Source organism: Dipodomys spectabilis, unplaced genomic scaffold (genome assembly GCF_019054845.1).
Source record: "Dipodomys spectabilis isolate Male_0828 unplaced genomic scaffold, ASM1905484v1 ptg000517l, whole genome shotgun sequence".
Lineage (NCBI taxonomy): Eukaryota > Metazoa > Chordata > Mammalia > Rodentia > Heteromyidae > Dipodomys > Dipodomys spectabilis.
In genome coordinates this window covers 436081-449247 of record NW_024871194.1, presented here as the reverse complement: position 1 = coordinate 449247, position 13167 = coordinate 436081, and the positions used below count along the sequence as shown (strand labels likewise).

At 46.1% G+C, this 13167-nt stretch overlaps 1 protein-coding gene across 1 annotated transcript in view; it reads left to right on the top strand.

Moving 5' to 3' along the window:
- Positions 1–229: 229 nt before the first annotated feature.
- Positions 230–13167, top strand: part of LOC122099527 (zinc finger protein 717-like) — a 41077-nt gene continuing 28139 nt past the window's right edge. Inside the window, exons 1-2 of the mRNA XM_042670071.1 lie at positions 230–359; positions 1247–1383. Coding sequence (XP_042526005.1) covers positions 230–359; positions 1247–1383 — 267 coding nt within the window. The remainder of the gene's footprint in view (positions 360–1246; positions 1384–13167) is intronic.

Here is a 13167-nt window from a genome sequence, read left to right as displayed (position 1 = left end):
GGAGAGGCTGAGGGCCTGAGGTGGGAAGACTGCCAACAGACACTGACAGCCCAGGGTCAAAGCAGGTCTTGGTGTCCTCAGGCCCAGCTCAAGACCAGAGGGGGCTGGGCAGTGATAGCCAAGCTCCAGCACTATCTGCAAAGTCCAAGGAGCTCGGCTCCCGGACCATAGCTCATAGCAGCAGAGGGGGCCGGGACCGGATCCTGGAGAGCACTCTAACCCTTCCAAAATGGACCATGATCTCCAGCGATCCGCTTACCAATTAGTGCCCAACAACCCAACTCTGCCCCCTTCTCACCGTCCTGTGGGCGGGGGAGTCATGGAGGAGCAGGAAGTACCATTGCAGCTCGCGAGTGGGGGTATCCGAAATCGCGGGTCTGGTGGCTCCACAATGCCCAACACTGACGTTGGCTGCGGCGACTTCCCCCTGCACCTGTGAATGACTCAGTGGCATCGTCCGGCTCCGAGCTGCAAGGCTTGGGAGTTGGAGCCAGGCGGCGCCACTTCGGCTGGGTGCCTGACTTGGTGCAGGGCTGCGGGGAGGAGAAGGGGCTTCTGCAGGCGGCTCTGGTACTGGCGGTCCTGCTCTTCCTGCCCTACGTGGGGCTGTGGGCTCTGTAAGGCCCGCTGCAGCCAGAGAGTCAGGAAAGGGGAGTCAGGAAAGGCGCTGCTCCCCGCAGGTGAGTGCCTCGGTGCTTTGGGGCCGGGAATGCTGTGCCCCTCTTCCTCAAACGCTGGTCTGCGGCTCCTTCTCCATCCCCTGTCGGTGTCCTCAGAAGCAGCACCAGAAAAAGTCTGCGCTTCTTCCCATCACTCCCCCCCCCCCCCCACCGCCCACCGCCCCCAGTGTGAGGTAAATTGAGGCTCTGGGGACAGGGATTTGCCCATTCCATAGAGACAGAATTAGAAGCCAGGGCCCTTCGTGTCCAGTCTGTGACTCTTATTTCTAATTTCCGTACATTACACTCAGTCCTCCTTCCTGTTGCCCTCTCCTGTCCCCTAACCTCGTCCAGGGTTCTCTTTCTGGGAAGTACCCTGTTTGCATCTGCCTGTATCCCAGGGTGTAATGCCTTCTTTAGGACTGGTTCCCTCATCATCTCTGCTGCCCTCCCTCACCCCCACCTGTTGATCATGGTGCGTCTGCTCAGGTCAGTCTCTTTCGCATTTTACCATTTGCACAGGGACCTCTAGGCCTTCCTGCTCCCCTCTCCCTAGTGGGCTTTCCCCCATCCCATTTCTTTCTCAGGTCCTGTGGATTCCTTGGGGAGTGACTGCAAAGATTCTTTTGGAGCTTCAGGTCCCTTGGATGGGGTAAAAGGTGAATTTCTGGTTCTTGAAGAATTTGCCACATTTGACTCTCCAGGAGTACAGAGGTGTCCTGGTGTAGGGATCCCTCAGAATGTCCCAGAGTGCAGTTCCCTGAGGGTGGAATGCCACATACCTCCCTTCTCTGAACTGATGGGATGTGGTATATTTTGCATTCCAAACTGTGATCATATTTGTGTCTGCCTCTTTGAAAGTTATTCATGTACCTTCGCCTGTGTATATGCATTTGGACTAAATTAGTATTTTTGTCTTGGTGTGTGTGTGTGTGTGTGTGTGTGTGTGTGTGTGTATATGTGTGTGCGCGTGCGTGCATGTGCACACATGTGTTTAGAACCTGGGTTTTGAACTCAGGGCCTGGGTGCTATCCTTTAGTTTTTTTAAACTCATGGCCAGTGCTCTACCACCTGATCCACAGCTCCACTTCTGGCTTTTTGGCGGTTCATTGGAGATAAGAGTCTTACAGACTTTACTGCCAGGGCTGGCTTAGAACTAGGATTCTCAGATCTCAGTCTCTCGAGCAGTAGGATAACATGTGTTATGTGCCACTGACACATGGCTTTGACTAGCATTTTCCTGCTCAGTCACATCACTCTAATCTCCTGGCGACTCTATGCATGTTTGAATTGCTTCATGTAGTGGGACATTTCAGACTTGCTTACAAGATTTTTCTGTTTCCATAAGAAGTGGGTAATTCGTGTATCTGGGTCTGACTTGACTGACTGTTGGCTGGCCTCAAGTGAAGAGGCTGACTTTTTGAGGTTGATGGTTTTCCTTTCTCCTCGGTGTCAAGCTGCTCTCTGGCCATTCTGGTATCTTGAACACAGAGGGCTCTTTGGCACAGGGCTAATCAGTTGGAGCTTAGCAAATGCTTTAGTCAATAACTTGAGATGAACTTGGCAGCTGGAAGTATGTCCTGTAGCAGCTGTCCCTGACTATGTTTGAATTGTGTGTCTTCTGTATTTTGCATATGCCTGACCTTCTGCATCTCATACCTGTGTCAGAGTCAGAAAGAGAAAGACTTGAGTGAGACTCTTGTTTCTACAACAACCACAATGGAATGGGGAAAGGAGGTGAGTCACTGAGCCCAGATCCCTCTTTGAGACTTCTCCTCTTTCTCAACTTCAGGTGAGCACTGGAGAACAGCTGGTAGCCAAGGCTACTAACTAGCCCAGGGTCTGCAGGCAGGGTTAAGCTCTCCTCACCCAGAGTCGATTATCAGGTCTGGCCATATGCTGGAGGATTGGAACTGGCAGCTGGCAAGATTCAGGAGCTCCTCAGGAAGCTCACCCCCCACTCCAGAGTGATGGATCCTGGGTGAGAGCCTGGGGTCTCTTACTAGCCCATGTTTCAGTCATGGCCTTATGGATTACTGGACCTCTGGTTAATAAAGAATATTGTTAATTAGGTGGGCATCAGGATGTCACGCCTGTAATCCTAGCTACTTAGGATTCTGAGAACAGAGCTCATGATTCGAAGCCAGCCTGGGCAGGAATGTCTATGAAACTCTTTTCTACATTTAACCACCCAAAAACAACAAAGTGTATCTGTGGCTCAAGTGGTAGGGCACTAAACTTGAGCATGAAAGCTCAGGGACAGCAGGCAGGCTGAATTCAAGCCCTAGGACCAGTCCCCAAAATAAAGCAAAACAACTAAAACACACAGTTACTCTCCTGGGGACTTTTAGAGAACTATACTGTGGTTGGCGGTTGTAGGCCCAGGTAGGACTGTCATCCCAGGAACCCATAAGGAAACTGGAGTCCTGGGGCTTGAACTTGTTTGAGATCCCCATCACCAGCTAGATTTCTGGAATTGTGCCCAAGGCTATCTCATTATTGGGCATGTACAGCCTTTTGACCTCTTCTTTTTTGTTTCTTTCACTTAACTTTCTTTCCCTTGGAAGTGGAGCTGTGGCTCAAGTGGTAAAGCATCAGCCTAGAGGGAAAAGGTTAAGAGACAGCACACAGACCCAGAGTTCAAGCTCTAGCCCTGGCACAAACAAACATTTTCTTTTAGACCTGTATGAGCCAGGGGGAGCATGGTGTAGGAGTGAATACAGTGTGTGCTCTCTTGCTTACTAGCTAGTGGGTCTTTTTGTACTTTTTGGTGGCAGTCCTGGGGCTTGTAATCATGGCCTGGGTAATATTCCTGAGCTTATGTGTTCAGAGTTGTATCACTTGAGCTACAGCTCTAATTCCAGGTTTTTGGTGGCTCATTGGAAATGAGTCACATGAACTTTCCTGCCTGGACTGATTGAAACAGATTCTCAGATGTCAATCTTCTGAATAGCTAGGATGACAAATGTGAGCCGCCAGCACCTAGCTTAGCGGGACTGCCTGGAGGCAGCCCCAGAGACTTGGAGACTTTGTGTGTGTGTGTGTGTGTGTGTGTGTGTGTGTGTGTGTGTGTGTGTGTACACGTGTGTGTGTACGTGAGAACGTGCATGCATGCACATGTGCATGCGGTTGCTTGAACTCAGGACCTCATAGTCTTGTTTTTGTTGTTGGTCCTGGGGCTCGAACTCAGGACCTGGGACGTATCCCTGAGTTTCTTTTTCTCAAGGCTACTACTTGAGCCACAGCACCATTTTCTGCTTTTTCTGAATAATTTACTGAAGGGTCTGATGGAGTTTCTGCCCAGGCAGGCTTCGAACTGTGATCTGCAGAGATCAGCATCCTGAGTGTGAGCCAGCAGCACCCACCTGATATTTTTAAAGAAGGATGAGGTAGTGATTATCATTAAATCTTACCTCCAGGCATGAATAGGTCTCTGTGCATAGTTGTCATTGCTATTTTCAGAGATGAGGATGGAACTCGGCCTTGTACTTGCCAGGCAAGTGCTCATCCCCAAGCTAAATCCCCAGCCCCATTCATATTTTTTATTGTTTTGTCTTTTTTTGCTCACAATTGGTGCTCTACCATGTGAGCCACATCTCTACTTGTGTTTTCTGTTTTGATTTTTTTTTCCTGTTAATTGCTGATAAGAGTCTCAGACTCACCTGCCCAGGCTGGCTTTGAAATGCAATGCTCTCATGTCAACAACCTCAGGAAGTAGAATTGTGGGCTTCAAGAGGCTGGGGAAAGGGATGGATGGGTGCTGCTAATAAATTGGTTCCCAATTTCAGTTTGGGGTATCGAGAAAGTTCTAGGGGTTGGTATCAGTGAGGTTGCCTGAAATGTGAAAGTACTTAAAGCCACTGAAGTGTACACTTACAATTGGTTTATATGGCTCATCTTATACTTATTTTCCCAGGATGAGAGAATTAAATGTCAGCCAGAAAGGGCTTGGACAAGAAAGGATGGCAGGAGGCAAGACCCTTGTAAAGTTCACTCGTTTAGTTTCTTACTACCAAATATCAGTTTGTGCTGGGCCTATGCCAGGTTGGAGCAAAGGCAGTGGGTAGCTACCTGGAACTGGCCCTCATTTGAGCTACAGCTGTACTTCTGGCTTTTTGCAGGTTAATTGGAGAAAAATCTGTCAGATGGATTCAAAACCTAGGCTGGCTTTGAACATCAATCCTCAGATCTAAGCCTTAATATACTATCTTAAACACAAGAATGGAACTTGCCCATTTGTTGTTGTTTTTGGTTATCAGGCTTCAACTCAGGGCCTGGGCACAGTTCCTGAGCTCTTCTGCTTCGTGCTAGTGCTCAACTGCGTTGAGCCTTTGCAGTTTTGCTTTCTGGTGATTCATTGGAGATAAGAGTCTCACAGACTTTCCTTGCAGGTTGGCCTTCAACCTCAATCCTCTGATCTCAGCCTCCTGAATAGTTAGGATTACAGGCATGAGCCACCTGCATCATGCTGGGAACCTGCTCTTCTCTGGTTATCTCCATTTTACAGATATAGAAATGGAGGCAAACAAATTAAAATGACTTGTCTATGATGTCACAAGTTAGTAAGACCTAGAGCTGGGTCTTTTATCCTGGTATTTACAATTGCAAAGCTCACCCTCAAATAATACTCCATTTGTGTGTGGCCTTTGTCATCCCCTACCCTCACATTCCTGTAGCAAGCAATCAACAACACCCACAGGTGTGATTAAGTACATGGCTCTGTTTGGTGAGGAGTCTGCCTGGGTTTGAGGCTCATCTTCACGACTAAAGTTGGATTGTGATGTTTTGGGGGCCAAGATTCAAGTTTTGTGATCTTGGTCTTGGCCAATCATTTGCTGTGTGTTCCAGTAGCCTGGTCTGTAAGACAAGGATAATTATTACCTATCTCATGGATTTATTAGCAAGTTCACAAAGCAAAGGGTGGGTTGGTGCGGGGCATATTGTCAGCAACCCATTAAAGTCAGCTGTTTGTTTCATTGAGTAGAGATGGCAATCTTGGGCTGAGTGTCTCATTCACTGGTAAAGTCTATACTTTTTTAGCATGATGAGGAGGAGGAGAAGCAGGAGGAAGGAAGGGGGGGGAGAGAAGGAAGAACTAAGAGGAAGAGGAAGATGGAGGAAGAGGTGGAAGGTAGTCAGGCACCAGTGGTGGATCAAGCCTGTAATCCTAACTACACAGTAGGCTAAGATCTGAGGATGATGGTTCAAACCAGCCAGGGCAGGAAAGTCTGTGAGACTCTAATCTCTAATAAACTACTCAGAAAAGGATGGAAGTGAAACTTGGCTGAAGTGGTAGAGCACTTGCCTTGATTGAGTATAAAGAGGCTCACGGATAGTGCTCAGGCCCTGAATTCCAAGTCCCAGAAACAGCAAAAAATAAATAAGCAAAACAAGAGGTGGAAGGAGAAGAGAAAGATTGGGTTTTGTGGTAGTCATATATTTTGTTGCTGTTGCTATGACAAATTACTTGACAGAAATAAGAGAGAAAAGATTTATGTTGCTCAGTGTCGCAAATTTCAGGCAATCATGGCAGAGCAGAACAACACATGATGGCCAGGGAGTTAGGGGGAGGGGTAAGAGATGGAAAGAGAAAGCCTGGATTGCAGGATTCTCTTCCTCCCCCCCCCCCGCCCCCCCCCCCCCCCCCACTGCTTCAATTCCATATGGAAAGCCAGCCTGTGGGATGGTGCCACCCAAATGCAGGAGGGATTTCTGCTTCAGTTAATCTGCTATGGAAACTCCCAGACTCTCCCAGATTGGTGCTTTACTAATCAGCTAGGAGCATCTAAACCCAATCAAATCAATCCCAATTAAGCTCATCCTCAAGATTAACCATCACAGGTGACTACTTCATTTGCCTCCAAATTAACCTTCCTTGTTCTCTCACAACTCAACCTATCATTGATCATTCTCATTTTTTTTCACTGTTAATTGTGTGTGTGTGTGTGTGTGTGTGTGTGTGTGTGTGTGTGTATGCACATGCACCTGCATGTGTATGCACTTGTGCTTGATACTATGGCTTGAACTCAGGCTCTGGGAGCTCTCCCTTAGCTTTTGTGTCCAAGATAATGCCAGTGCCCTACCATTTGAGCCATACCTCCATTTCTGGCTTTTTTGGTGGTTCATAGGAGATAAAAGTCTCACAGGCTAGGCTCTGTTGGGTCACACTTGTAATTCTAGCTACTCAGGAGTCTAAAATCTGAGGATTGAGGTTCAAAGCCAGCCAAAGCAGGGCAGTTATCTCCAATTAACAACCAGCTGTGATTTAAAGTGGTAGAGCACTAGCCTTGAGAAAAAAAGAGCTCAAGGACAGCACCCAGGCCCTGAGTTCAAACTCCACGAATGACAAATAAAAAGTCTCATAAACTTTCCTGCCTGAGCTGACATTGAACTCTGATCCTTAGATCAGACTGGCATCCAGTCTCTGTGATAATGGATGTTCCTAAAAGTGCCACAACTGTTTGGCTTTAATGGAGCCTGCAAGATACAGCACAGGGTCAAAGCTGGGTGTAGAATGGCTCTGCCCAGTGGAGAGGGCAGAACTGGTCATCACCATAGGCTGAGTGGCTCAGACAACAGTTGTCTTCCCCTCCCCTGGGGTCCACATCAGTCAGGCCTTGGAACCTTCCAAAGTAGCTCTGTAAGTCACAAGGAGATGTTGTATATGGAGTTACTTAGTCAACTAATCCAGTAAACAGTATCAGCAGGACCTAGCCGGATTTATGATGGGCTGCCAGAGGACCTTTTGCTAAAGGAGATGTGCCTGCTTGTGGCTTCTGCTCACCACTGACTAGGCTTGAACAGGATTTGAGCACTGTCCCTGAGCTCTTTTGCTCAAGTCTAGTACTCTTGTCACTTAGAGCCACAGCTCTGCTTCTCGTTTTCTGGTTGTTAATAGAAGATGAGAGTCTCACAGACTTTCCTGCCCAGGCTGCCTTTGAACCACAATCTGCAGACAGCTTCCTGAATAGCTAGGATCACAGGTGTGAGGTATCAGCACCCAGCCTTTTTTTTTTTTTCCTGGAAACCTAGTTGTTCTGTGTGTATAATGGTGATGTTCTGAATATGTTTTGCAGTGTTTCCATTGTGTGTGTGTGTCTATGTATGTCTGCTATTCCTGGGGCTTTAACTCAGGGCCTGAGTACTGTCCCTAAGCTTTTTTGAAATTTTTTGCTCAACGTTAATTCTCTACCACTTGAGACACAACTCCATTGCTGGCCTTTTGGTGATTAGTTGAGTAGTTAAGAAATAGGCCTACGCCACCAATGCCCAATGAGAAAAAGGTACGTTTTACCAATACAAATATGCCTACATCCAATAGAAGCATGCACATTTCATGTCGGGTGCCCATGGCTCTTTTCTGTAATCCTAGCTAATGTGTGAGCCACAGAGACATGCTCTACCTCAGTTAAAAGCAGTCATTTTTCCTCACTTGCTTGTGTGAAGAATTTAGTGGCTGATGCCTATAATCCTCACTACTCAGGAGGCTAAGATCTGAGGATCACAGTTCAAACGCAGCCTGTGCAGGAAAGTCCCTGTGAGACTCTGATCTCCAATGAGCCACTCAAAAACCAGAAGTGGAGCTGTAGCTCAAGTGGTAGAGTGCTAGCATTGAGAACAAAAACTCATGGACAGAACCCAGGTCAAAAGTTCAAGCCCCAGGACTAGAAAAAAAAAATTCTTGCATAGTGCAGAAGTGAAAGTATGTACCAATAAGTTCAACACTCAGAAGGCTGAGGCAGGAGGATCAAGTGTTTGAGGCCAGCCTGGACTATGTAGTTTAGTTTGAAGCCATCATACAATGCATAGTAAGATCCTATTTCACAAAATACAAACAAAAGGATTCCTACGTGATGAATATAGTGCACCTTCCTCTCCAGCCATCCATGTAGATTTGAAGACACAAAATAAGTATTAATCTTCTCAGGGACAGCTGACATCGGTATCTGTGGTCCAAGCCACTACTGGCAGCAAGAAGGGTATTAAAAGCCTATTTCCTGCCTTGATTAAGATTCCTTTCTAAGCCAGATGCCAGTGGTTCACATCTATAGTCCTAGCTACTCAGGAGTTTGAAATCTGAGAATGAAGGTTCAAAGCCAGCTGGGGCAGGAAAGACTAGGGGCCCTTATTTCCAATTAAGCAACCCCCCAAAAGCTAGAAAAGGAGGTGTCACTCAAGTGGTAGGACACTCAAGTGGTAGCACAAAAGCTTGAATTCAAGCCCCAGGATTGATTGGTCCACACAAAAATTTTTCCTATGGACCCTTCCTTCTCTTTGGGCTCTGCATACAGGCCATGAAACATGTTTGGTGTAGATTCAGAACCACCGCTGCTTGTGTGGGTGCTGATGATACCCATTGACCAACTCCCTCTGACCATTTTACCATTTCCCTGGTTCCTTGGCTTGCTGTGGGCTCTGCTCCTCAGCACTCAACAACTGTGGATTTCTTCAGAGAGAAAGCAAGCTAGAGGGGTGACCAACCTGAATGGGGCAGGAAGAGAGCTTGTTCACTGCAACTCAAGCCTTTCCTACAAGTTCAGGCTTGCACAGAACCCCACATCACCCCTTTACTTAGCCTCTTGTTCTTCTGCTTCTGATTCTCCTGGAACATGATACACCTTACATATAATCATTTCAGGGGCTCCCTGGGAACCTGAAGGCAGCATCACTTCTTCATTGCTGTCTAGTCTTCCTCTCTGTCCACATACTGTCTTCACTGAGTATATCCTCCCCTCCTCAGCATTCCTTCAGTCTCCCCATGGAAGTGCATCTTAGGGACATGGGCAGGCAAAAGAGAGTCACTGTTGCATCTACCGTGTGTGTGTGTGTGTGTGTGTGTGTGTGTGTGTGTGTGTTTCCTAAGGTGTGTGTGTGTGTGTGTGTGTGTGTGTTTCCTAAGGTTTGAACTCCAGATCTGGGTGATGCCCCTATGCTTAGTGCTCTACCACTTGAGCCACAGTTCCATGTCCAGATTTTTGGTAGTAAAATGTAAAAAGATAAGATTCCACTGGCTTTCCTTCCCAGGCTGTCTTTGAACCAGGATCCTCAGATCTCAGCCTCCTGAGTAGCTAGGATTATAGGTGTGAGCCACTGAGGCCCAGCTCAGTAATTTTTTTAAGTTTACTTTAGTGATCTCATCTTCATTACATCTGTAATGATACTATTTCCAAACAACATCATATTCTGAGATACTGATATTAGGATTTCAAAATATGAATTTTGATAATCAATACATGGATTGTGCTTTTCATGTTGCTTTTTTTTGGTGCTAATCCTGTGGCTTGAACTGAAGGCCAGTAGCTTTTTTCCTGAGGGATAGCATTCTACCACTAGTGCCACAGCTACATTTCTGGCCTTTTCTTAGTTGACTGGAGATAAGCGTCTCATGGACTTTGTTGCCTAGGCTGGATTTGAACCTCACTCCTCAGATTTCAGCCTCATAGATAGCCAGAATTACAGGTATGAGCCACCTCGTTTTGTGCTGCTTTTTAAAATTTATTTTCACATATTTGCTCATGGTCACAAAATGAATGAGGGAAAATTTGAATTGTCATCTAGATTTTCTGATTCAACAGCCTGTGCTTTCCTTCTCCAGTGACAATTATCTGATTGTCTAAGAACTTTTTAGATTTCCATAGTACACACTATTCCCACTACCTTCCAGACTGAGGCTACATGTTGTTTGTCTTTATGATTTTCTTATTGGCTTTCCTTGCATGTAACCTAATTTACACATTTATATAACCTGTTTTCTTCCTGTGGGCATTGCATTTACAAACTTGTGTCATGTCATACTTTACTACTACTACTACTACTACTTGATCCTCCTCCTCTTCCTCCTCTTCCTATTATGACTCTGAGGTAGGAGTGTCATTATGATATCCAGGTTGATTTCAATCTCCTGAGCTCAAGTGGTCTTCCCTCAGACTCCCAAATAGCTGGGACTATAGGTACACAACATTATGTTTGGTTTCTCCTTTATTATTGTTATAAAGATAACCCATGCCTTTTTTGTTTCATTTTGTGATGGTCCTGGAGCTTGAACTCCAGGCCTGAATGCAGTTCTAAAGCTTTTTGGTCCAGGCTAGTGCTCTACCAATTTAGGCCACTGCTCCACTTCCAGAATTTTGGTGATTAATTCATGGATTTTCCTGCTTGGGTTGTTTTTGAGCTATGATCCTCAGATCTCAACCTCCTGAATAGTTAGGATTATAAGCCAAGAGAGAGCCATTGGCACCTGGCTTGAGCACATTCTTTTTCTTTGCAGGGGACAGGGGGAGTCAGGGGGTCCAGTCGTGGGGCCTGAACTCAGGGCCTGGGCACTGTCCCTCAGCTCTTCAGCTCAAGGCTAGTGCTATACCACTTGAGCCACAGTGTCACTTCCAGCTTTTTTTCTTTTCTTCTTATGTGGTGTTGAGGAATCGAACCCAGGGCCTCATGTAGGCAAGGCAAGCTTTCTACCCTGAGCCACCTTCCCAGCCCTGAGCACATTGTGTGTGTGTGTGTGTGTGTGTGTGTGTGTGTGTGTGTGTGTGTGTGTGCGTGCGTGTGTTGTGGGGCTTGAACTCTGGGCTTGGGCACTATCCCTGAGCTCTTCAGCTTAAGGCGAGCGCTCTACCGCTTGAGTCACAGTGCCACTTCCGATTTTCTAGTGGTTAATTGGAGATAAGAGTCTCAGATTTTTCTGCCTGGGCTGGCTTTGAACCGTGATCCTCAGATCTCAGCCTCCTGAGTAGCTAGGATTACAGGCATGAGCCACTGGCGCCCAGCTTCCTGAACACATTCTTTTTTTTGTTTTGTTTTTGGGTCTGGTTGTGAGGCCTGAACTCTGGGCCTGGGCACTGTCCCTCAGCTCTTCAGCTCAAGGCTAGTGCTCTACCACTTGAGCCACAGCGCCACTTCCAGCTTTTCTCTTTTTGCTTATGTGGTGCTGAGGAATTGAACCCAGGGCCTCATGCATGCAAGGCAAGTGCTCTGCCACTGAGCCACCTTCCCAGCCCCTCAACACATTGTTTATGAAAGCATCTCCCCATGGCAAGGGACTCAATTAGATGATCTTTTGGCCACATTCTTCATGTTTCAATCTCCCAGTAGAGAAGACATAGGTTTGTACAGCTTAATAGCAGGCAGAGTCATAGGAGCTCTTCAATCCCTTACTGTTTTCTCCCTCTAGCCTTTGCTTTTGAAGATATCTTTTTTAAAATCCCTCACCTAGGAGTGGGGTGTATGGGTGTATGTGTGTGTGTGTGCATGCGAATGTGTGTGTGCGCGCATGCATGTGTATGCCCATGTGCAATGAATGCACTCACATACTGTCCCTTGTTAATTTGATCATTTCTAAGCTCTCACATATCTTTGAATTCATTCGCTCAGAGCACATGGTGCCACCAAATAGGCATGCTCAACAAATAGATACACCCTGGAGAACCCCACAGCAGACCTTTTCCCCCGTGCCAGTCAATGAAACACACATTATATGTACTTCAATTTTATCTTTAATCTTGCTGGCTGCCTGACTGCCTTTGTCCCCCAAATTCAGTTTCTGGAATTAGACTAAATGCAGCAAGATACCAAGTTTATGGATAGAAGTGCCCTTATTTTTCTAAGATCTGATTACAAGTAACTAAGTGGAAAGAAAATGAAGATAAGCATATGTGGAATTAAAAGCTGTAACCTAGATAATGAATGTTCAAGATGCCTGGTAAACTTGGGATGTATACACAACAGAGATATGAAGTAAAGTGTCTTTGAATGAAGTTGTAGGATTTTGGGTGTGGAATGAATAGTCATTTAAAGAATGAAGATGAGAGTCAGACTGAAGTTAAGAACAGATTGGTGTGCTAACATTACCTATTGCAGGCGCTACTTATTCTTCTCTAATCTGAGATGCCACTGTTAACATCAAACTACTTCTGTGCTGGGGAGGGCTTTTGGGTTCTTGATCTTGCTCCATTAAGAGATCTGAACAGTTTGGAAAGAAGTATTTTTAAGTGTAATTGAAAAAAACTTGAACATAAAACAGGCTATTCCATTGGGATCTCAGAAAACAATTCTTCCAGTCCTGTCTGTCCACTATATCCCCTAAATTTCCACTTAAGCAATATCATTTCAAACATTTACTCATTCAAAATGGATAAATCTTCCATTCAATGCCACATACTATTCTAGGACTAGAGAATAGAGCAACACATTGAAAAATGTGTTCTTAAACACAACAGCCAGGTACCCGTGGCTCAAGCCTGTAATCTAGCTATTCAGGAGGCTGAGTTCTGAGGATCCTGGTTCAAAGCCAACCCCAGCAGGAATGTCCATGAGACTCTAATTAACCACCAGAAAACTGGAAGTTGCACTGTGGCTCAAGTGGTAGAGTGCTAGGCTTGAGCTGAATAGCTCAGGAACAGCAGCACCCAGTCCCAGAGTTCAAGACCCATGACTGACAAAAAAGAAAAAAGAAAAAGAAATAGACCAGGGAGCTTATCTTACAGTACCAAAAGCTAAGCACCCATTA